This window comes from Stegodyphus dumicola, chromosome 8 (assembly GCF_044657685.1).
Source record: "Stegodyphus dumicola isolate Sdum_Otavi_A_Nest chromosome 8, ASM4465768v1".
Classification (NCBI taxonomy): Eukaryota; Metazoa; Arthropoda; class Arachnida; order Araneae; family Eresidae; genus Stegodyphus; species Stegodyphus dumicola.
Window position 1 is genome coordinate 12,373,520 of NC_140775.1, and position 24,202 is coordinate 12,397,721.

General features: G+C 33.2%; 1 protein-coding gene across 3 annotated transcripts in view; it reads right to left on the minus strand.

The window, feature by feature from the left end:
• The window catches only part of LOC118196365 (uncharacterized), a 197,689-nt gene that overhangs the window by 13,116 nt on the left and 160,371 nt on the right, over nt 1-24,202 (minus strand). For 2 of the 3 annotated variants that reach the window (XM_085821588.1, XM_035367807.2), the window contains exon 4: nt 2,614-3,084. The exons of the other annotated variant lie outside the window; for it this stretch is intronic. In XM_085821588.1, the coding sequence (XP_085677714.1) occupies nt 2,614-3,084 (471 nt within the window). The remainder of the gene's footprint in view (nt 1-2,613; nt 3,085-24,202) is intronic. 3 annotated transcript variants of the gene reach the window in all.

The window sequence follows — 24,202 nt, forward strand, 5'->3', positions numbered from 1 at the left end:
AGCTTTCTCTGTTTTGAATTGAGTTCTCTTCAACGTTTTAGTGGTTTAAAATATAACTACTGTGAGATATTGCGATATTGTACGAAGATCTCCGAGGAAATTGCAACATTTTGTTTTATTTGTTGTGATAAATGTAAATTTTATTCACTTTTCATCGGACTCGTACATTCAATTTCTTACGAACCCGTACGCCCGCAAAAATATATACAAGCTGGTTTTCCTTACAAAGTTCTCAGCGAAGACATCCTTCCTTTTAGGCAGATAGCCCTCAAGTGCTTTTCATAATTAAATAAACCCAATCAGTCTTTTTATAAGGGTATAAATACTCGTGAAAGATTTGTCACATGGTAATTTATGTGCTTCCTAAAAGTCAGTATTTCTCATCTAAATTTATACCAAGGTATGCGGTGGAAATGTAAGTTGACTTAACTTTGTCTCGCTCTTTTCACATGTTAAAATTATTTATATACAAATCACAGGCAACTTTTATTTATTTACATATTTGTTTTTACAGTTATGTTTCAAAATTATTGTTTTTGAATCAGTTATATAAGTCAAAACTGTTTAATTTACGAAATGAAGCCGTTGGAAGTTAGTAATTTTTTATTCATCAGCAAGTTATCTTTTTTTTTAATAAATACGATAGAAGTTGATTATTATCGTATGAATAGATTACGAAATGTATTTTAAAAGCTTTGCCTTAAATTGTCTGATAAGTGCCATTAGCAACATAATAACAGACAGGAAATTCTGTCTTGCAGGTTCAGTTAAAGCAAAAATAAGAGCCGTGTGAGCCGTTAAAAAGAAAAAAAAAGAGTAATTTAATGAAAAATAAATATTTAATCAGTCCAAAGCAGAGTTTTATTAAACTATCCTTTTTGCCGTTGTTTTATTACGTAGACAAATACACGTTTTACAATGAAAACAATTACTTTAAAATATTGTTTTATTATGTAAAGACAGATACATGTTTTGCAGTGAAATCAATGGATGTTTCGCAAAGTTGTTTTGGGATATTGTATGCTTGAGTTGATGATAAGGTAGGCTTCAAATGATGCTTCAAGTATCTACGTTGTTTTTTAGATCACATCAATTTTCCCACCATACCGAAAGATTTATTTGGAAACTGGTAAGTCCCAAATACAGAAACATAAAACATAACAATTAACATATCAGGTTCTATGTTTCTCCTTACTTGCTTGGGGAACATTCAATGACCTGACTCGGAACAGGGAGCTTACTAAAGCTATGTTCAATAAATGTGGGAAGTAGACAAGATACACAGGAAGGGTATACGAAACCCTTTATTTTTCTCTCTTTACAATGATTTCCGGACTGCGGAATACAGAGACCAACCACTTGTGATCTGAACGTAAGAATATAAAAATATTAACTAAATTCTAACTAAACTAACTTTGGATTAATAAAGAAGGGTCTACTTGAAGATTGGCCGTATATTAACAGAAAGGCCGTATGTAGTACAGAGAACTGTTAACATTACGATACGTTTAAAATTATCAAGAGGATTAAACCTCTGGCCTTGAAGGCAACCAGCAACCGAGTAAAACTGCTAAGGCAAGCGGCCTGCTTCTACTAACTCCTTCCTCTCTCTCTTGCTTGGCAAAAAGCCACAACTTAAGTACTTGGCGTTCGCAAGAGAAATTTGCATAAATAAGTTAAAAGCTTTTAATTCTGGCCGGAAGTAGAAAATAAGAAGTGATAGTAAAGATTTAAAATAAAATAAACGTTAGTAAAACTTAAGATCCTTACAAACAAACAGTCGGTTTAAAACAATATTAGCTACACAATTAATTAAAAAAAATTTTGAAGACCATCTCAAGTGAATTTTACTTATCAAAGATATTAAGAGTTTTATTACTTATCAAAGATATTAAGATATTATTTTTGTTGTTTGACTTCTGAATTAGTATTTATTCGGCGTGTTATTGTGTCTTAATATTAAGAGCATTTTACAAAAGGACCTGTGAAAAAAGGAAGTTTATATTCAGCAATTTTTAATACTAAATAGGAGTACTTCCGTAATTTCCTGTAGACCGTTTTTGGCAAATAAAAACTGTCAGCAAAAGTCATTCTCAAAATTCTTGGCGTAATTGATAGTCAAAAGTATTTTAAATTTAAAATACTGTATTAAAATAAGATTGCTTAAAACATATTTGAAGTTTGTTTTCAAGTCCGATTTTCCTTTGAACACTAAAGGAATATTCGTAATACATGATGCAAAAACTCCAATTAAATATTTTCTCTTTCTTTGATGGAATCTGACGATATTTAAGGGTCTGGCATTAAAAGCCAACTAATTTTAGAAGAAGTTAATTATTATATTTTGGAAATACATATATTTCTGTTGTAGAAAGAAATATATGTAAAGATTTTGCCATTTTTACGATTTTGATATTTCAACTTACACCATGCATTATACTTTTTTTTGTGACTGAATAAGAGTACCAGCTTTTGAATGAATCCTAATGCATAGAAAAAAATGTAAAAAAAGAATATATGTACAGTTTCCTCACATATTCAACCGTCACATTACAACATTAAATAATTAACACAGTAATCATCCGAAAAGTAGTTGCACTATTCAAAACATACCAGTTGCGGATATATCTTTGTCTACAATGCCAGTGAGTCCAGCATGAGTTCCGCTGGAGCCTGAAGAATGACTCCCTGTTTCAACTTCTGATCCATTTCTGGAGCCACTTCCAACTCTTCGTCCACCGCTACTACTGGACCCACTACCACCTGCTGCAGAAGTAGATCCACTTCCTCCTCGACTTCCAGCTCCAGTGCCACTTGATGGACGACTTCCTACTCCAGTACCGCTTCCAGCTGTACCACCAGCTTGACTTCCACTGCTGCCTACGGTACGACTTCCGCTTTCACTTCCGGTACGAGTTCCACTTCCAACAGTTCGACCTGTAGTGCCACTTCCCATTCCTCCTCTCACTGGGCCACTGACTGGACCAACTCTTCGAGTACCTTTGATGGGAGGTGGTGACTGAGGACCGGAAGCAGATCCTGAAGCGGAAGCAGATCCTTGATTGGGAGATCGTCTGTCCCAGCCTGTGATTGAACAATGTCCTCTTAGAGGTAATCAGTATCTTGGTGCAAAAGTGCAAGTGCAGAAGTGCTAATCCATTTTTTTCTGCAGTGCCAATAATAAAGTGCCACATATAGATCAAATTTACCAACCATTTTTTTATAAATAATACATTTTGGTGCAGTGATGTAGATTTTTAAAAGAAGCACATGTAACAATATCATATTAGCAAATTCGTCTAAACTTTCAAGCGCGTAAATATATTTGCAACTCAAATCCTTACCACTTTCCAAGCTGCAGATCCACTGAAATAATAGCAGTTTTGTAGCTTTCCGAGAACGCTTTGAAAGAGTCTTAATTCTTGAAAGGACTTCAAATAGTGAAGAATACGAAATACGAGATATATTATGTGTTATTCGATGAAAGTCATTTTGGTATTCAGGCTTTTATGAAAGCGTCACGAGAATGCAAAAGAATGAGTAATTTTATTCAAGTTTACAAATAATAATAATAGTCTATGTACCGTATATTACACTACTGCACCGAATTTTGCTTCTTGAACTTTACAACCTTCACACGAAAAATTAGTTACGACAGACTTTCAAAGCAATAATTATTAAGCCTCAGTTTGAAAAAAAGTTATCATAATTTTGGTTCAAGAACTTTAAGGAGAAAGTTATGATATTGAACTAACAGGTAAAGTCACCGAGAAAATAACACACATTTGAATCTACAAAAGAATGACAAGCACAATAAGGAAATATGTTGAATGAACAGAAAATCTGTGGAAGAGAATATATTTGCGGTATTGTTTCACATTATTTAAGCTTGAAGTATAGAACATTGTACTTTTTTCATCTCTTAGGGTTTCGAATGAAATTTTCTAGCCATAAAGCATTTCGACTTTATTCTATTGCACAGAGTGCGCATACGTTTCCTTGCTGTTGTCTGCTTTGTTTTTAACTTTCTTAAAATGTAGATAAAACATTCGTACTGAAATGATTTAATCACTGTCATTGTTCTGTTTATAATCTATATAAACATAATCGCTCTTTCCGCTTAGAGATGTCAGTAGATTTTTTTTCTTTTTCTACTTCTTTTCTTTTTATTTCATTTTATTTATATGTTGTGCGGAGTAGATAACTAAACTGACTTTGGCACACTTCACCATCTGACTGGACCCTAGAACAAAGAATTCTAGCAAAAATAGTATACAGTGTACATTTCCAACTGGCTTATTCACATCTATGTCACTTTAGTCACACCTCATCCTTTGAACATAACATTGATCCGACTAAGAACTTTGGAATAAGAATAGTAGATTAGTTTATAAAAAAAGGACTATGATGGCCACTAACTTTGTGATTCCAATCGGCTTCCTTCGTGTGGGCGTCCACTTTTCACTGTTTCGTAAGACTGTTTTTTGGATGCCTGAAAATATCTTCTTTTCTTCTCCTCTTTCGCTATTTACTCCTTAGAGGATTACACTAGCTTCGACGCCATTAGGACATCTTTAGGACATTCTTTGTTGGAATGAGTAACGGCTCAACTAAGCCATGCACTTGAATAACATCTAACAAAAGCGTAATTCATAACTCATAATTGGCTTTTTAACTTATCCCAATTATGTAAGGTTAAATGAGTGTATTCATTTCTGTATATAATGCATATTCAGACAGAATGGTAGAATGTATTTTTAAAGAGGGTAATATATTACACGTTTATTCTCAAATAATAAAAACTTAATTTTTTGGAGCCATGCCTAACTGTGTATATATTCGAATTTTATTTTGTTTTCCAGTTTAAATCTAGAAAACAATATAAAACTAGGCTATATTTTACATTTATTTCCATTTTGATTGCTATAAAACATTTGCTTTTACGTAATATATTACATTTTTCTACAAGCATTCAAATTTGCAAAACATGAAAATACAAAAACGTGTCTATAAGTTTTGGCCACCATTTGTATAATGGCGCGCTAGCGGCATCATTAATTTCTTTATGTCTTTCCAATTTGTTCTCTTCCCAATAAAAATAATTTACACGACTTTGTGAAAGGAATATGATGTTATAAAACTTTAAGCATAACTAAAAATCAGAATAAAATTGCTCTAATCTGGTCATTAAAAGCGTAATTGATTCTTTTCCCTCTGACTCTGTCCGGGAAGAAGATTGAGGAATCATTTGATCGATATCTCTTGGCTTACAGCTGTTTGATCTCAATTTCGGGGAAAAGCAGATTATAGAGTCTCATAAAGACAAACGCTTAAACAACGTTGTAAGTTTTATGATCCTTTATTTAAGAACGAAAAAGCACATCGTAAATTTTTAACACACCTACTTTTCAACAAGAAGAAATACTTTTACGCTCTCTGTAGCTCAAGTAACCTACACACTGAGCTCTTCTAAATCCTGATTTATTCGCTTAAAAGCTTAACAACGTGTTGTAAATGTTCAGACAAATTCTTATGAGGCTTCCAATACCTCTCTTAGGTGTATTATATGAGCTTAGCGAAGAAAGGAAGAAAAAAAAGATCCCCAGCATCGTCAAAATTTATGCTTCATTTATTTAAATTCAGAAGGATTTGTAAACTTGCTGGCAGAAGAGGTGTGGCTGGAAGAAGGAAATGAAAACAAGCTCAAATAAAAGAAGCTGCAGCTGTTTTTCGTTCACTTGACTTTCCTCATAAAGACATCAAAACAGCGTATAAAATTTAAAGAAAATTTTTTATGTGTAAAGAGAATGCACAATGGATTTATTTATGTTGTTATAAGTTAAAAGAGTTTTTTTTTTAAATCCGTGAGATACTATTTTTTTTCTCTTGATGAACTTTATGTCATTTCGTTTTCACAGGCAGGTGCTTCTCTACTTACGATGAACTTAAGAAACAGATGAATTTAATAAACTACCAACTTACTGAGTGCCACAATTTTGCTTACCTTAAACGTGCTCAAGAATGCTGAGAAAATTTACATTTGGCTTCAATTGTGAATATTCGTTTAACATAAAGCCCCTGTTATAGTAAGATGTTGAATAGTTATTTCATTTTTGATTTAATTAATTTTCCAGGTTTATCCGAATATAGCTCTGGAGGCATTTATAGAGACTTATTATAAAATTTCTGATACCTTTCTGCAAATCGGCCGCTGTTCGGAAAGGCAGAAAAGCCGTGTTTCCGAATGAAAATTCCAGCACCTAAATCAATTTCTAACTTGAAAAAGCAATCTAGCTAGGAAGGCAGTATCTTTATTTCGGAGCAACTTTACGTATGTAGGATTTAAATTTGATTAAAAATAAATTAACGGTTTATTTACATAGCGGTACCCCGGAATAAAAGTGCCCACAGTTTTAGGAAGGTTACGTTTTTCCAGATTAGAAACTCATCTGTATAAGGTGAAGGCAACTTAAGGTTAAGATACAACTGAGAAAGAGTCTATCTTTTCCGAAAGTGGCCTATGTGCATAAAAGTTCCAGCACATGGCAAGGCGTCTTGGACTTATGATGCTCGTAATTAAGCACGATGCGGGAGTGTGTATATTTTAAAACAATTGGCTTTTTTTTTATTTAATTTAGAAATATTTGTATTTGATGGAATACAAATAAAAATTGATATATTCTTTTGGAAACACTCTGGGTAATGTAATTAGTTAACTATTTTAATACTAACTGCACTTACGTAAATATTAATGGATACAAACTAAAGCTCATGTATTCTTTTGGAAGCATTCTGTATAATGTAATTAGTTAATTACTTTAATACTAATTTCATTTACGCAAGCCTATTTTCATAGAGCATGAGTTAGGATGATGAAGTATTTATCGAAAGGCAGATTATTTCTATTGCTTTATAGAAATACAAATTGCTATTACTTTAACTCGTATAATACGTTTTACTAATGGCTAACTAAATTACTACAATTATTCAGAATATTTAACTAAAAATACACAAATTCTTATAACAGAAAATTTGATATATATTTTACAACAGTAAAGCTTCTTTTCTTCATACGAGAAAAGGAGCTACCATAGCTTCTTTTCCTCGTATTAATTTAATGTTATTTAAAATTACATTAATTTTTCTGTTGATGGGAAAAATGTTGAGGTTGAGACATTGAATTAAATGCATTATGGTTTCTACATATACTACTTTTGAAACAGATATTTTACCATAATTAAAGCTTCTTTTCTCCGTATGCGAATAACAGCTGTAGGAAGCATCTTTTCTCGTAACAGTCTAAAGTTATTAAAAACTACGTTCATTTTTCTGTTGATGGGAAAAAAACTGATGACGATAAGACATTGAATTAAATGCATTATTGACATATACTACTTTTGAAAACCTTTATTCGCAGAAAATGACCATGTTTCAGAAGAGTATATTTAATAATCATTATATAAAAACGATATATTCATAATTTCCTATTTCAAAGCAACAAATTAATTCAGAATTTCGAGGGAAAAAAAAAAAAAAAAAAAAAAAAAAAACCTGCCTTTAACCCTTTGACTACGAATTAAAAATTTCTTATTTTCCCCCTTTTATATTCAAGTGAACAAAATATGTCATAAATAAGGTCAATTTAACATGTGGGATTTCTTTGACAAACGGTTTTCAAACCAAAGGTTGGGACACATATGTCTCAGCTCTAATTAATGGTGGGATACGTATGTCCCACTCGTAGCGATCGACTTACTATAAGCCCACCCATTATTCTGGAAAACTTTATTATATGAAATAGATTTACATCGTATGGTACCGGGTAAAAAGCATTCTTTGCATAACCCAACATTACACATTGAGCAACTGCTATTTGTTCTTTTCTCTATGTTCATTAGTGTACAACGAACACAGCGACGTCTGGATTTTCCAACTATTGAAAGATGATCTCCAACGTTCAGGAGATTCGAAGTCATTTTCAAATCAGCAGTAATTTCTAAACTTTTAGTGGGATATCTATGTCCCTTTAGTAAACAAAGGGTTAAACAATCAAATGCCCTTTTATCATGTTATATTTCCAGACGTCTTATAAACGAAACAATTCCTCAGTTTATATACTACATTTATTTAACTCAAATTTTTATCGTTTATAATTTTTTTGGCAAGCAGTTTTAAAATGATGATTACTATATAAACTTATTAAATTTCCCGATAAAGTTCTCACCGAGACAAATACCCACGAGTTATTATTTCTTTTGCTATTGTTTCAGCTTCAGGTAAGTCTGATAATTATTGTTTGTAGAAGATCCGTAGTTTAGATTATGTCTAACGTCACATCTCAATTACCCATTGTTTAGATATAATGACTGTATAGATTTTGTGTTTGTGGGATGTGCAGTCATGAGCGCACTTTGCTTGCCCATCGTGAACTGCGGGTGGTCTAAGCGCTCACGTGCGGGGAGCAACAGCAATTACGGATTATATTTAATTATCCCCCAAATCGTAGCAAACCTGAGATGTTGGAAAGAATTGATATTGATTACTTACTGATATACAGTGGAATGTAGAGGTAGTAGATGAGACCAAATTAATCATTTAAGAAATGATACGCATAATTGCGAATAATGATAAAAGAATAACAATTTGTTAATAGATAATGGTTACTGTACTTGAAATACAATTATGATTTTTATTGCAATAAATTGCTTGCTTTAGGATTCATTCGACTTCTCTCACGCAAATTGACTTTGATGTGTTTATTATTAGGATGACTAGTTTTTCTCGAAAACTAATAATCCCGTTCGCTGCCTTTGTGCATTATATTTAACGTGCTCCGAATTGGAATATTTAGAATTAAATGCTGTTATTTAGATCAGCCTAATGAGTTTTCTTTCTTAGAAAATTTGTTTTTGTTATACCTGCAAGTTATTTAGCTAATTAGAGTATTCGATTAAGTCCGAATAATTTGGATACTGTTATACTCGCTTTTTAATACTACAGTCAAGCAAGATCCTTTATAACGAATTTCAAGGGATCAGAAGTTTGTTCGCTACATCCGATTCAATAAGAAGAATAGATTGTAGAGTCGTTAGGTATTTTTGGAGCAGGAAAGATGAAAAATAAGCAAACGCCTTCGTCGGGAATCGAACCACGGACCTCTGGAATACCGGCCCAGCGTGCAGAACCACTACACCACGAAGGCAAGCTAGGAAAGTGGGAGAAATAGTTATAAGATCATCTCACAAAAATATAACAGGGCTGTTTTTATATTTGTATACAAAAAATAATTAAAAGTATAGACGAATTTACCATTAAATTTTACATAAGATTCGTATGGTTATAAAGTATTTCTCCCACCTTCTTAGCATGGTGTAGTGGTCAGTACGCTCAACGAATTCTAGAGGTCCGTGGTTCGAGTCCCGGTGAGGGCATTGCTCATTTTTCACATCTCCTGCTTCAAATCAACCTAATGTTGTAACATGGTTGCACGCACGAGCTGCCTTCTTGGGCGTTTTCGTGTTTTTCCCCATGTGTAACGTGTATACGAGCCAGTTTCCCTTAGAAAGTCCTCCACGAAGGCATCCCTCCCATCAGGCAGATAACCCTTGATGCTTTGCCATAATCACACACACACACACACACCATATGGTTGCAAAGGAGAGATTTAATAACTATTTTAAAGAATACCTTTAGAAAGTCCTGAAGAATGCAAAGCCCTTTCGGAGTACAGCACGCAAATAGCATTTATCCTCCCCCAAAAAAGTATATAAATTTTCATTCCCTGAAAGGTGAATCAACTGTAAAAGCCAAACTTATACGCTTTACTAATTCTTGTTTCGCTGAACAGCGAAAATTTCAAAATTTCCATCATAGTATCAACATTGAAAAGAACTGTGTCTGATAACTCAGTCTGCGGTATCTAGCTCTTGTAAAGAACGCTCCTGAACTCTACTAGAAAGACCTATGATGCTCTTGACTAGAGAGAACGTCGTTAGCAAACTCCTCACATTACGAGTACTATAATTCATTTTAACACCTTATTTTAAAAAACTGTGAATGGCAACGACTTAACTGATACGCATGCGTAAAGAGAAGAGACTTCTGTTCAGACGCCTGTCAGAGAGGAGAGGAGTTTGGGAAGCTCCGCCAGCGAGCTGAGGTGTGGAGACTTTGTTCGTCGGGTGATGACGAGTACCGTCTTCGTTAACGTCTCTGATCGTGTCACCAGCTCGGATATCTACTAAAGTTTTTTTAAATGTATTAATGTTGTATCTGTGATATGTTGTGTGATTAAAAAGTGATGCATCACCACTACCAGTGTTGATTCCGTTCCCACTGAAGCATCCACGACGTCACAGACGACAAAGAAATAAAAATTGGAGGTTCCAACCGAGATTTGTGTGACAAGAGACCAGGTATGTGTTCTCCACAATATTCATTTCCAGGCCTGAAGTGTATAATGTAGTTATTTATTACTTATTCGGGAAATCAATTCCCAAAGCAGAAGTAGCACATCAGTGCATAAGAGTTTTAAACACTCATTGTGTTTGGTTTATAGTATATCTAACAAGATATTTTCCTTTTGTGGTATATTCGGGAAAACATTTTCCCATTAACACGTAGCACATCAGTGCATTTTATAGCACGTCAGTGCATAAGAGTTTTTTAAAACAATCAAAGTGTTGCATTTATATATCTAACGAGATATTTTTCTTTTGTATGATAATGGGAAAAATCCATTCCCGTAAATAAACAGCACTTCAGTGTATTTATGTTTAACGTTTCGCTATAAATTGGTGTGATAGAATCTGAACTGTTTATTTTGTGTATATGTGAAAGCACATCAGTGCAATATTGAAATTTTCATTTCTAAGTCATTAGAAGAAAATTTATGTTAAATTCTTGTGAAAGAAATAAGTTGTTGAATATTTAAACACTTGTTACTTTGGTTTTCTCATGAAAGCACACCAGTGCTGTATTTTAATATGATGTGTTTTTTCTGATAAGTAGAATGTTAAATTTTTATCATTTCATTGTATAAAAATTAAAACTTTGAGCAGTAAAGAAATGTTCTAATAGTGTTCTGATTTAAACCTGCGCCTATCGAATTTACGTAGTAATTGCGTTGGCCATGTGGATTGCCAACGGAAGTAGCTGTCATGAAAACGATAGTTAATTAAAGGTGTTTATATTTATTGGCGCCACTCTGGGTTTTTTTTTCTGTCTGGCTGTACTAAATGAAAAGAATTTGTTATTAATTTTTTATACGAATTCTGTAAGGTTGTTTATTCGTTTTATGTTTGAATGGAAATAAATCCACAGTGATTAATGCTTTTATTAACCTTTTATTTTATTTGCGTAATTTTGTAAGAAAGAAGAAAGTGTTTTTAATATCTCTGATATATTTTTATGTGTATTACTTGTGAATAACTATTTGAGTTATTTGTTTTGAACATTTACTTTTGTGAAAATGGCATTTCTGGGGAAAGCTAAGAAAATGGATCTATTCCTTGTCGCTTCAGAACTTGGGGAAATAGCTTTAGAAGATATGAAAGTAATAGATTTAAAACATTTAATAACGAATAGTAAAAATTATGAGGAAGAATTTGTTAAAAATTTGTTAGAAAGTGTTATGACTAATAGAATAGAAAAGGAAAACTTAGAGAAGCAAACAAGAGCGAAAGAATTACAGTTAGAACAGGAAGCTAAGGAGAGGGAATTTCAGATACTACAACAAAATAAAGAAATTGAAAAGCAACAGTTAGAACTAGAATGCCTTAAAGCAAAACAGAACACTGAATCTGCTAAACCTGCAGGTGAAACCGTATTTAATCAGAATTTTCAGAAACTTATGCCCAAGTTTAATTTAAAAACTGATGATATCAGTTTATTCTTAGAACTTTTTGAGAGGCAAGCTAAAGTTCTAAAATTGCCCACGGATCAATGGGTGTCATATCTCATTGGTGTCCTTCCGGTTGAGGTAAATAATATAATTGCTAGGGAACCTGAAGAACAAGCTAGAGATTACCAACATATTAAAGAATTACTACTTAAAAGATTTAAATTAAGTGCGGAGAAGTTTCGGCAACTTCTTGTTAAGACTCAGAAAAATCCGGATTCTACGTGGTACGATTTTTATCACGAAATTAAGACATTTTTAGATGGGTGGCTTAAGGGATTAAAAATCGAAACATTTGAACAACTCAAGGATTTAATGTTGGTAGATCAGATTAAAAGGCGCACGCCTAATGAGTTTAAGGAACATTTTATAGATGAATGGGCTACGATCACTTCACCAAAACTGTTGGTGGGTAAAATAGAGGAATTTGAAGATGCGAAAAAGACGATGGTTGGGAAAACGAAATTGGGTGAACTGAAAACGAAAATATCAGGTAGACAAATGGGTGTTTTTCAGTCCACTGGTAACGTTTCCAAAAATAGAAAAAACCCTCATGGCACACAATTAAAAAAAGATGATGACGCACGCAATGTTGGGAAAAAGTTGGACTTTAATTTTGATAGGAGAAAAAGACTCCAGTCCTATGAATGTGGATCTTTTGACCATTTACGACCTCAGTGCCCTAATTTAAAAACTCAAAAGGCAGATTTGTATCGGATAAGCGGGAGATCAGAGAAGAATCTGTTAGATCCCTATACATTAAATGGAAGAGTAAATGGTTTTGAAGTACCTATTCTAAGAGATACGGGAGCAACGGTAGATATTATCTGTCAGAAATATGTAGACAGAGATAGAATGAAGGGGGAACATGTGTGGGTTCGACATTTGTTGGATGATCATATGACTTGTTTACCTGTTGCTGAAGTAGATATTGAATGCGATTTGGGTACAGTAACCACCAAAGCAGCTGTTATAGGAGACCACTTAGACCAAGGGCGATATATATTAGGCAACCAGAGAGCGGCTCTTCTCAGAGGAACTGAGAAAAATTATTCGTCGTATGTCGGTAATGTTAATGCGGTCGTTACTCGATCTCAAGCACGACAATTTAAGGAAGCGGAAAATTTATGTGAGACGAATCAAAATTCTGAGCAGAATGAGTTAGAATTGGAAGAGGAGGACGATGCTCATGAGAGGTCAGAAAACAGTGAGATATTGCCTCCTGTCGACCTTTGTGTCCCCACAAGTCCTGCAATTTAAATTGACTCAAGTACTTTCATTGATGAACAACAAAAAAGTGAAGAACTTGCCCCTTTATTAGAACTAGTAAAAAGCGGAAGTAAAACAAGTTATGGGATTAAAAATGGGGTTTTAGTAAAAAAGAAGGTAAATAAGTTAGGAGGAGAAGAACATTTAATTGTTGTTACAGAAAACCTCAGAGAGCAAATTAAAGAAATTTGTCATGAAGGAACTTCAGGTCACTTAGGAGTTCTGAAAACAAAAGACCGGTTACTAAGGCATTTTTTCTGGCCAAATTGTTATAAAGACATTGAGGAATTCGTTAAAACATGCGACTCCTGTCAACGTGTAGGAAAAGCAAGTGACAAGAAGAAAGCACCGTTGGTAATAGTACCTGTGATATCGGAAGTCTTTAGTAAGGTTAATGTAGATGCTTGCGGGCCTATGTCTACATCTACTGAAGGTAATAAATATCTTATTACAGTTATGTGCTTAGCATCTAAATATCCTGACGCCGTCCCGGTACCGGATATAACGTCGAAATCTGTTGTAAGTGCACTCTTGCAGGTATTTAGTCGGATGGGTTTTCCTAGGAAGGTTCAAACTGATCAAGGAAAATCTTTCATGAGTCGCTTAACCGTTGAAGTTTTGAAGAGGTTTGGTATAAAAATTTACAGAAGTTCGGTTTACCACCCCCAGAGCAATCCTGTAGAACGGTTCCATAGGCCAATAAAAAGGGTTTTAAAGGTATTATGTATTGAAGCTGCCCCAAATTGGGAAGTACAATTACCTGCCGCTCTCTTTGCCCTGCGAACAGTAACGCATGATAATACAGGATTTAGTCCAGCTGAATTAGTGTACGGGACCAACCTCAGAACACCTGTCGCATTATTGTATGAGAAATGGTTAGATCCTCAGGAAAAAGAAGATACCGTAATAGAATATGTTTTCGAATTAATCAATAGGTTAAAGAAAAGTAGAGAATTAGCTACAGAGAAAATGGAAGAGGTGAGAGACAAAAGGAAGAAATGGTATGACAAAAATGCCGTAAAAAGGGAATTCCAGCAAGGAGATTCTGTATTAGTATTAGCAGTGAACCAACCCCATAAACTCGCTCCTCAATGGAAAGGGCCGGGGAAAATAGAGAAAAGATTATCAGAAACAAACTATGTGGTTAGTTTTGAAGGGAATCAGGAAGGGAATAAAGTGTATCACATCAATATGTTAAAACCTTATCATAAGAGACCTGAACTTTTGAATATGGTGCTCCTTGACAACGAGGAGATAGTTGAACCCCCGGAATTAGAGGAGGATTTTCCTTATATGTTAACCGACCCCAATGTGTTTGATTTTAATGAAATAATAGCAAAAGATAATCTTAAAGAAAGACTTAGTGATGAACAAATCCTGCAGTTGGGAAAGTTGTTGGTAAAGTTTTCTGCTATATTTTCGAATATTCCAGGGAAAACAAATTTAGTCGAACATGATATCGAACTAATCAGTGACAAACGCGTACAGCATAAGCCTTATAGAATGACAAATCGACAGAACGAAATTCTTAAAGTCGAGATTGAAAAAATGTTAAAATACAAGATTATTGAACCAGGACCCTCTGAGTATACTTCACCCATGATCCTTGTTGAAGCACCAGGTAGGGATCCTAGGCCGTGTATTGATTACAGAAAGTTAAACGAAATAACGCGTACTGAGTTCTACCCAATCCCCAATATAGAGCAACGTGTTGAAACTGCAGCAGCCAAATTTATCACCTTGATAGACTTAACTAAAGGTTATTGGCAAATTCCGCTGACCCCTAGGGCTCAGAAAATTGCTGCATTTGCTACAAATTTTGGTGTATATAGGCCTTTGCGCATGCCATTTGGGCTTAAAAATGCTCCTTATTATTTTAGTAAAATGATGAGCGAAATATTGTGCGGATGTGAGAAATATGCGACCCCTTATTTAGATGATATTGCTATTTTTTCTGAAACGTGATAGGAACATTTACAACATTTACATGAAATTTTAGAAAGAATAAGAAAAGCCAATTTAACTATTAAACCCTCTAAGTGCAAGTTTGCACAAGAAGAAGTGCAATATCTCGGTCACATAGTAGGTCGAGGAAAACGTTCTCCAGCAGAACTAAAAATCGAGGCGGTTCAAAATTTTCCTGTTCCCACAACTAAAACTGAGATTAGAGCTTTCTTAGGGTTAGCTGGATACTACAGACATTATATACCTATGTTTTCTGCTATAGCCGCACCTTTGACAGATTTGTTAAAAGGGAATAACAAAAGGGGTAAAATTGTTTGGAATGATGAATGTAATGAATCATTCAAATCGTTAAAAGAAAAGCTATCTAGTAGGCCTGTGCTACATGCACCCGATTTTTCTAAACCATTTATACTACAGACAGACGCATCAGATCAAGGATATGGTGTTGTTTTAGCCCAGAAAGATGATAAAGGAAAAGAACATCCCATATTGTACCTCAGTAAAAAATTTACTGATAGTGAGCGGAAGTATTCCACCACTGAAAAAGAGTGTGCCGCAATTCTGTATGGAATAAAAAAATTGAAAGGGTATATAGATGGGCAGACTAAATTTTCAATTCAAACTGACCATAATCCCCTAGTATGGCTAAAAAATAATGCAGGTAGAAATGGTCGATTATTACGCTGGGCCTTAGCCTTGCAATCTTATAATTTTACGATACATCATAAAAAGGGAAGTAACAACTTAAATGTAGACTGCTTAAGTAGAAACTCTGTACATGCCAGTTAAATAGATTAGTTATCATTTCCTTTAAGTTGTCTTGTTATTTGATTATGTATATTGTATTTTTTTTAAATTCATACTATATAGTAAATTGTAGCTTTATTCTTAAAGACCAAAAATTTTTGTTTTGGTTTTTCATATATTGTATATGTATTTTTATTGTGTTCTTTTTATGATGGCCTGGTTATGAGAGTGGAGAACCTTTTTAACAGTGTGGTTTAAAATTAACTGGTAAAATGTTGAACAATCTGTATTGAAACCAGAAACTGTGAACTGTGAAGGTTTACTTCTCCTGTGTCCGGAGAAACAAAAACTGGAGGCGGAAGGTGTTTGTGTGTAGCGAACGCCTGCCTGAACTTCTATTTTATCCTGCAAAGTTTTGTTTCCTCTGTGTCCGAGGAAAACAAAATCTGGAGGCGGAAGGAGTTAGTCTGTAAAGAACGCTCCTGAACTCTACTAGAAAGACCTATGATGCTCTTGACTAGAGAGAACGTCGTTAGCAAACTCCTCACATTACGAGTACTATAATTCATTTTAACACCTTATTTTAAAAAACTGGGAATGGCAACGACTTAACTGATACGCATGTGTAAAGAGAAGAGACTTCTGTTCAGACGCCTGTCAGAGAGGAGAGGAGTTTGGGAAGCTCCGCCAGCGAGCTGAGGTGTGGAGACTTTGTTCGTCGGGTGATGACGAGTACCATCTTCGTTAACGTCTCTGATCGTGTCACCAGCTCGGATATCTACTAAAGTTTTTTAAATGTATTAATGTTGTATCTGTGATATGTTGTGTGATTAAAAAGTGATGCATCACCACTACCAGTGTTGATTCCGTTCCCACTGAAGCATCCACGACGTCACACTCTCTTCGCTATCATAAAATGTAATTAAATCTACCTAAGCGTTAATCTTTGGGAAATTCTCACACAAGTTTGAAGGTGAACACAATCAAAAGAAGGGTGTAAAAGACCCTTTTATTGAACACATTATTCTTTACAAAGGGTAGGAATAGTACAAGACTACACAATTCAATTTAATCTAACAGGATGGCTCAGAACCTACACCGGCTGGATAATAATTCGGCAGCAAGAATGCGAAGCCGATATTCAAGGTTAACAGTTGGAAGAAATAGCAACTTGCGTTCACAAGAGCGAAACTACCCTCTCACTAAACTTTCCGCTACATCAGTTTAAATATATTCATTCACCCTAACTTATAGCCTTGCGAGGAAACGTGAGGGGATAAGAGAAGACAGAAAAAGTTAACAAATTAAAATAGGTATTAGTGAAAATAAATGAAGTCCCACATGGTCAAAGAGTTTGAATGGTATTAAAGAACATAATTACGTTCTTTAGTTAACGGTCATATACATCGTACACAAACAGCACCTTATGGTGTCCTAAGATTTGCTTAGTGCATCCTAGATAGGTTATAACATCTGTTTCGCATTAGTCTTTGTGTAGAACACAGAGAAAAGTGGGGTTGAACACGAAAGAAAAGCAATGTAAAAGTGTTTCCTTTACGGATGTAATGTGGATTGTGAGCTTAACATCCTAAAAGTGGGTAATTTTTATGGTTAGTAACTTTACCGTCAAAACTTGCAGAAATTCTGGAAAAAGTAAGAACAATGCGTAAACGTTTCAAACGAAGATAGCTATGTCGTACGTTATATCCGATATCCGTGTCTTTGGAAATTCGTTATAGCAGTATAAAATAACATTAGATGTATAGGAACTTGAATAAAACCAAAACTTTCTTCGTTATTTCCGAGGATTCGTTAACAGCCGGGTTCGCTAGAGCGGAGTTCGACTGTACTTGTGTGTCGCATATGCTAAATAAAACTAAGGTAAGCTCCATTATTGCATGAATGGATGCTACGATACTGTTTCTTATTTGTCTCCTTTGCCTCCAACACGAGGAAATGAGCATATAAGCAATAAAACCGAAGTACATTCATAAATTGGCTGCGCAGTCATTTGTAACCACTCACAATGAATGCACCATCGAATCAGAATTAAAGATGATGTTTTTTTCCGATCGAAATTGGCGTAAGAAAGGTTTTTGAAATCTAGTCATATTTACCCACTTTTCCAAAAGACTCAAATATTAACGTAAAATGTTTACTCTGCAGTCTTTCTTTCTTTTTTTTTTTTTCTTTTGTCTTTGCGTCTTCTTTCTGTTCTGTTTATTTATTCTAATGCTCTTGGCATATTAAGTCCAAAATGGTTTCTATGATCGTATTTTAAACAGTTTATTCAAATAAGGTGAAACACTTGAATGAGAAAAGAAATGGTGTCAGCTAGTTTCACTTTCGCGAGTGATTTATAAGCTTCTAAACTGAACCTTGAGTATATGATACAAATATATTTTCTTTACGAAAAATAAAGAAAAATGTTCTAAAGTGTAACAGCTTAGAAAATTCGCGATTATAATGGTCATTAAAGTATTACGCTACCAACACTTTTACGTTCTTGTACGAATTGAAGGAAATATTGAAATCACGAAAAATTTCGGTATGATATTTCAACAAAAATATCCATTTAGACTGTTATCGAATGCAATTTAAGGATGTTTTTGCATTATATCTGTGCGTAAGGACAGAATAAAGGACTCTTTTCCCAAAACACATTATGAAATGGATTTAAACTAGATTCAGAAGAGTTATTATTTATTTTTGGTGATTTCTATACGTATGAATGTATCTCGCATAACTCAAAAACGAGTAGCCTCAGAACGTTGAAATTTTGTGTATAATTTTGTATATAGGGTGTTTGTTGTATATAGGTTGTTTTGTATATGTAGTTGTGCACCTCTCTTTAAGGTTCAAATCGGCGGTACCAAAAGTATATTAAATATATATATATATATATATATATATATATATATATATATATAAAGCAGTAATAACAATTTTGGTCAAGAAAACATCTTGCGCAATATGCTGCAAAATAAGTAAAAAATAAAAATTGTACAAAACTCGCCTAAAAGTTACCAAGAGCTGCTGCTCCAAAAGGTTAAAGACGTTTTCAAAAATTAATACACATGAAAAGCAAATCATTAGACATGTAAAACATAAATACAATAAAATTAAAATTAAATAACAGAAAAAGTTAAAAAGTAAAAAGTAAGCGGAAAATGGTAAATTAGCCCAATTCGACATCCAAACAGGCTTTTCAAGGGAAATTTCAATTATTTGAACGTCGAATCAAGCTAACCCCATTACGCGTTTCGCCGAAACAGACAATTGAAACTTTTTCGCTAAAAAATTTTTTGACAAAGTGTCTTGGAAATTTTAATAGTCTCAATTCTCTGTTCCAATTTTCCGACGCGTCCACTCAGAAAGACACATTAAGGTGTTAAAATATGTAAATCAAAATAAACTTTCTAAATCTAATTAAAATCAGGGCTAATTTACCATTTTCCGCTTACTTTTTAACATTTTCTGTTATTTAATTTTATTGTATTTATGTTTTACATGTCTAATGATTTGCTTTTCATGTGTATTAATTTTTGAAAACGTCTTTAACCTTTTGGAGCAGCAGCTCTTCGTAACTTTTAGGCGAGCTTTCTACAATTTTTATTATATATATATATATATATATATATATATATTAAATATATATACACATATATTTAATATATATATTTATTTAATATATATATTATTATTAGATATTCTCTTATACTGCTCGGTGAGCTCATTTTTTTTTAATTCTTATATATTAGTAAATTGTGCATTTGCTGCTTTAAAAGTGATTGAATTATGTTGGTCTTATGGTCCGGTTAAGGTTTTTATGCCTTTAGTTAATCTACATGCAATAGGGTCACAATTATCAACAATTTAAAAGTTCTTCAAGTGCGACTAAGCCTAATAGAGCAGCCATATTTGTTTACATTTGAAACATTGCAATATAGTGAATTAAGTCTTTCTGCACCTTCAGTGTCTTTTTGCCGAGTGGGACCAGAAATAAACTTTGTTTTGTGCACCGAAAAATCTGCCTTCTTGCCCGCTGGCCGAATTGCTTCTTTTTGTGCAGAAACTCTAATTATAATTTTAAAATAATTATTTAACTGTTTTAATTATATTTGGTGATTTGTAGACAGAATAAAGGACTCTTTTTTTTTCCCGAACAAATTATAAAACTGAGTTAAAATGGATTCAGAAGATTTTTTTTGCGGCTTCTCTACGTACGTACGTATGTATGTATGTATGCATTTCGCATAACTCAAAAAAGAGTAGCTTCAGAATGTTGAAATTTTGAATATAGGGCTGTTATAATATGTAGCTGTGCATCTCCCTTTTTGGTTGCAATCAGCCGCATTATTACTCGTCTCAGTAAGCTAATTTTTTTTTTTAAATTCTTACATGTTGGTAAATTGCGCACTTTTTGTTTTAAAAATGATTGAATTATGTTGCTCTTATCTTCCAGGTTTAGATAATCTGCAAGCAATAGTTTAGAATTGTCAACAATCTAAAACTTGTTTAAGTGCAGCTAAGCCTAATTTTTGTTTACCATAGCAGCCATATTTGTTTACATTTGAAGCTTAGCAGAATAGTGAATTCATTTTCTGCACATTTAGTGTCTTTTTACCCAGTGGACAAAAATTAAACTTATTTTTGTGCACTGGAAAATCTCCCTTGTTGCCTGCCGGCCAAATTGCTTGTTTTTGCGTAGAAACTCTAATTTTAATTGTAAAAATTGTTTTTGATTGTTTTAAGTGTATTTAGTGTTTTATTTTTTTCTATATTTTTCAATTTTAATGACGATGTTTTGAGGTTTAATGTATTTTTGCCTTGCTGTGAAGTGAGAACTGTATTAACTGAATGAGAAATATATCTCTAATGAAATTCGAAAAAATAAGTGTTTCGTATAAGCAGCAAATATTATCGAAAGCCTGTCTCGGACGGAGAAGAATATTCAGGAGTAGCGCATGTGCATTAGGTAAGCGGCGCTAAATCATCTGTGAAAAACTGTTTCTTTTTTATTTGTTTAAGTTCTTTTATACTTCGTTTTAGATTTATTATAGTATTTGAATAGAACATGTGGCAACGATTAGATAATTCTTCAGATGATATAATTTTTGTGCATTCTGAGTTATAAAATGAATGAGATGTAACGCTGTTAAGTGAACATAGCGCCAGGGTGTCGCTATGGTAAATAAATATAGTGAATTTTAAAGAGTGCATTTGTTCTATTGTGGTTTATGCGCTATCGACGAAATAGATTTAATTCATTTCAATAAGTTTAAATGAAATGCAGGGAAAAATGCGTATTATTTAATATTCGGTACAAGGAAGTCGTACACATCAGAATTTTTTCAATCAGATGGAGCCACTGATTAACTGAAGCATTCAGCAATTATAGTTTCATCCGGTTTTAGCAATTCGTAATACAGCCTGCCTTTCATATCATACAAGATGCACAACATTTTTTTTTTTTTTTTTTTTTTTTTTTGCCATGAGTATTCATATCAGCAGCGGAAATTGAGGATTTACCGAAGATTTTCAACGTTTAGTGTAGTTAAACCCACTTTTTAATCTTCTCTTAATGATTTTCTACAGAAAAGACTTCGTTTAGCAACAACACAAAGTAGAAAAAAAAGTTAGCTGTATTAGAAATACAGAATAGAGTTAATATCAGAATACAGTAAATGCAGAAATTCTGTTATACTGAAACAAATATAAATTTCAATGATTGTGTTATTTGCCATTTTTATCTACTAACCGTACTTTAAATGATTTAGTGTTAGACCTTTCTTGCGTATACGAACTACATCATTTGGCGAATATACGCCATTTTAACTTGTAGTATTTTTTAATTATTTTGCCTCGAGAACAAATATTTTCGAATTTATCAAGCATTATCATAACACGTAGGAAATAGCTCATTATAAGTTTCAGATAACAGGAATGGGGTAAATCCTTCACAAAAACTAACGAGATAATTATTACATATAAGTGGTTTTAGTCTCTGCGTATAAAGCGATACATGGAAGGAGTGGGAGGCGTTTCTTTAGTTAATAAGAGGCAGTGATGACGGATTCTGCCGTAATCATGATGGATTGAATACAGACTTTGGTAATGGTAATTGAAGCAAGCCAACCATTAATTTTCGAAGATCTTAAGGAATTTTCGCTAAGAGTTATGAAGTTCAGAAATAATAGATATTAAGGTTATTATTACGTTATTGCGGCAGGCGTCTTTTCGGATAGAACTACTTGTATTTTAAAATTCCCATGGCGAAAAGCTGACCGCCGCAGGAAGCCAGTTTGCGTGGCGTACATTAAAAAATCTAATGTGAACACCACATGACTTCTTTGTACGGAATATTAAATTATACGCATCTTTTCTTGCATTTCATTTAAACTTATTGGATTGAATTAAATCTACCTAGCCGACAGCGCGTAAAACACAATAGAATAAATGCATTCTTTTAAAATTCACTCTATTTGTTTACCATAGAGACACTCTGGCGCTAGGTTCACTTAATAGTATTATATTTCGTTCATATTATATAACTCGGAATGCACAAAATTTATATCATTTAAAGAATTATCTAATCGTTGCCAATTGTTCTATTCAAATACTATAATAAAGCTAAAACGATGTATAAAAGAAATTAAGAAAACAAAACAAAAAAGAAACAGTTTTTCACAGACGATTGAGTATTTCTCATTCAATTAATTCGGTTTTAATTTCGCGACAAGGCAAAAATACATAAAAACTCAAAATATCTGTTTAAACACTTATTTCCTCAAAAAAATTCCAGAAAGGATTAAGTATGATTTAATTCGCAATAATAAATGAGGGTGTTATCTTTGTTGTTGCGAAGCTAAGTTTCTCTAGATTGGCAACAAATCCGCTATCCTGCTTTTCAAATGTAAACAAGCAATGGCCGCCATCAAAAAAATTATTAGGCTTAGCGGCACTTAAACAACTTTAAATTTGTTGATAATTCTAAAAAAATATTGCATACAGATTTACTAAAGGCATAAAAACATTAACCGGAAGATAAGAACAACATAATTCAATCATTTTTAAAGCAAAAAATGTACAATTTACAAACATATAAGAGTAAAGAAACTGAGATCACTGAGCCGGGTAACAGAGTGGATATATATATAAATATATTTATATACGTTTGGCGCGGCTGATTGCAAACAAAACACGAGGTACACATCTACATGTTATAGCAGTCCTATGTACAAAATTTCAACGTTCTGAGGCTACTTGTTTTTGAGTTATGCGAGATACGTACGTACGTACGTTCGTACAGACGCCACGAAAATTTCTCTTCAGAATTCATTTTAAAGCAGTTTTATAATTTTTTTTGGAGGAAAAGAGTCTTTTATTCTGTCCTTACGTACAGATATTACGCAAAAACATCGTTAAATTGCATTCGATAGCGGCAAAATAGATATTTTCGTTGAAATATGCTGCCTGAAACTTTTCGCGATTACAATACTTCCTTTTTGCTTCGTACAAGGAAGTAAAAAAGTCTAATAATGTTAATTACTAATTATTCGATGCTTTTTCATTTTTAATTAAAAATTTGTTATTTAATATGCTCTTAGTTAAAGTTGAAGTTACTTATGCAAAAGACATAATTATCATCAATTATAATTAAAAGAAATGTATGGTAAATTAATAAAAGTTTTTTACGCAGGATTTTTTTTATTATATAACAGAACTATTTGGGTGTAACCGAACTATTTTATCGAATTCCATCAAGTGGCGACGAGAACAACTTACGGCTGTCGATCTCTATCTGCGATGAGGATAAGTTCTGCAATATTATTACGTCTCTGATTCGAAATTTAATTCTAAATGTAAGGTGTTCCATTTTGGTGTATGTTCTGTTTTGATGTATATTTTTGTAACTGTTTCTGTGCTTTGTTAATAAATACTTTTAGAGATAGCCGGTGTTTATGTTTATTACAATTATATATTAAAATGATTAATTTACATGTAATCCGTTTTTATTGATAACTATTAATTTTCGATATTATGTTAATATAAATTAAACATTTAATAATTAATAAATTCTTAATTGAAATGAATTTATCTAAAGGAATCTAATGAATATTGAACAATTATTCAACAAAGTAGAGAATATTACTTAAAAAAAGGAAATTAAGGAATAGATATTCGTTCTCAAAACTTACTTAATTAACTAACAAGTGTTTATCTTCGTTATAGATACTAAAGTGAATTATAGAAATAACTTATGTGAAATTTAAGTATAGGGACAACTTATAAGAAATTAAGTTATAAAGGATAGCTTGA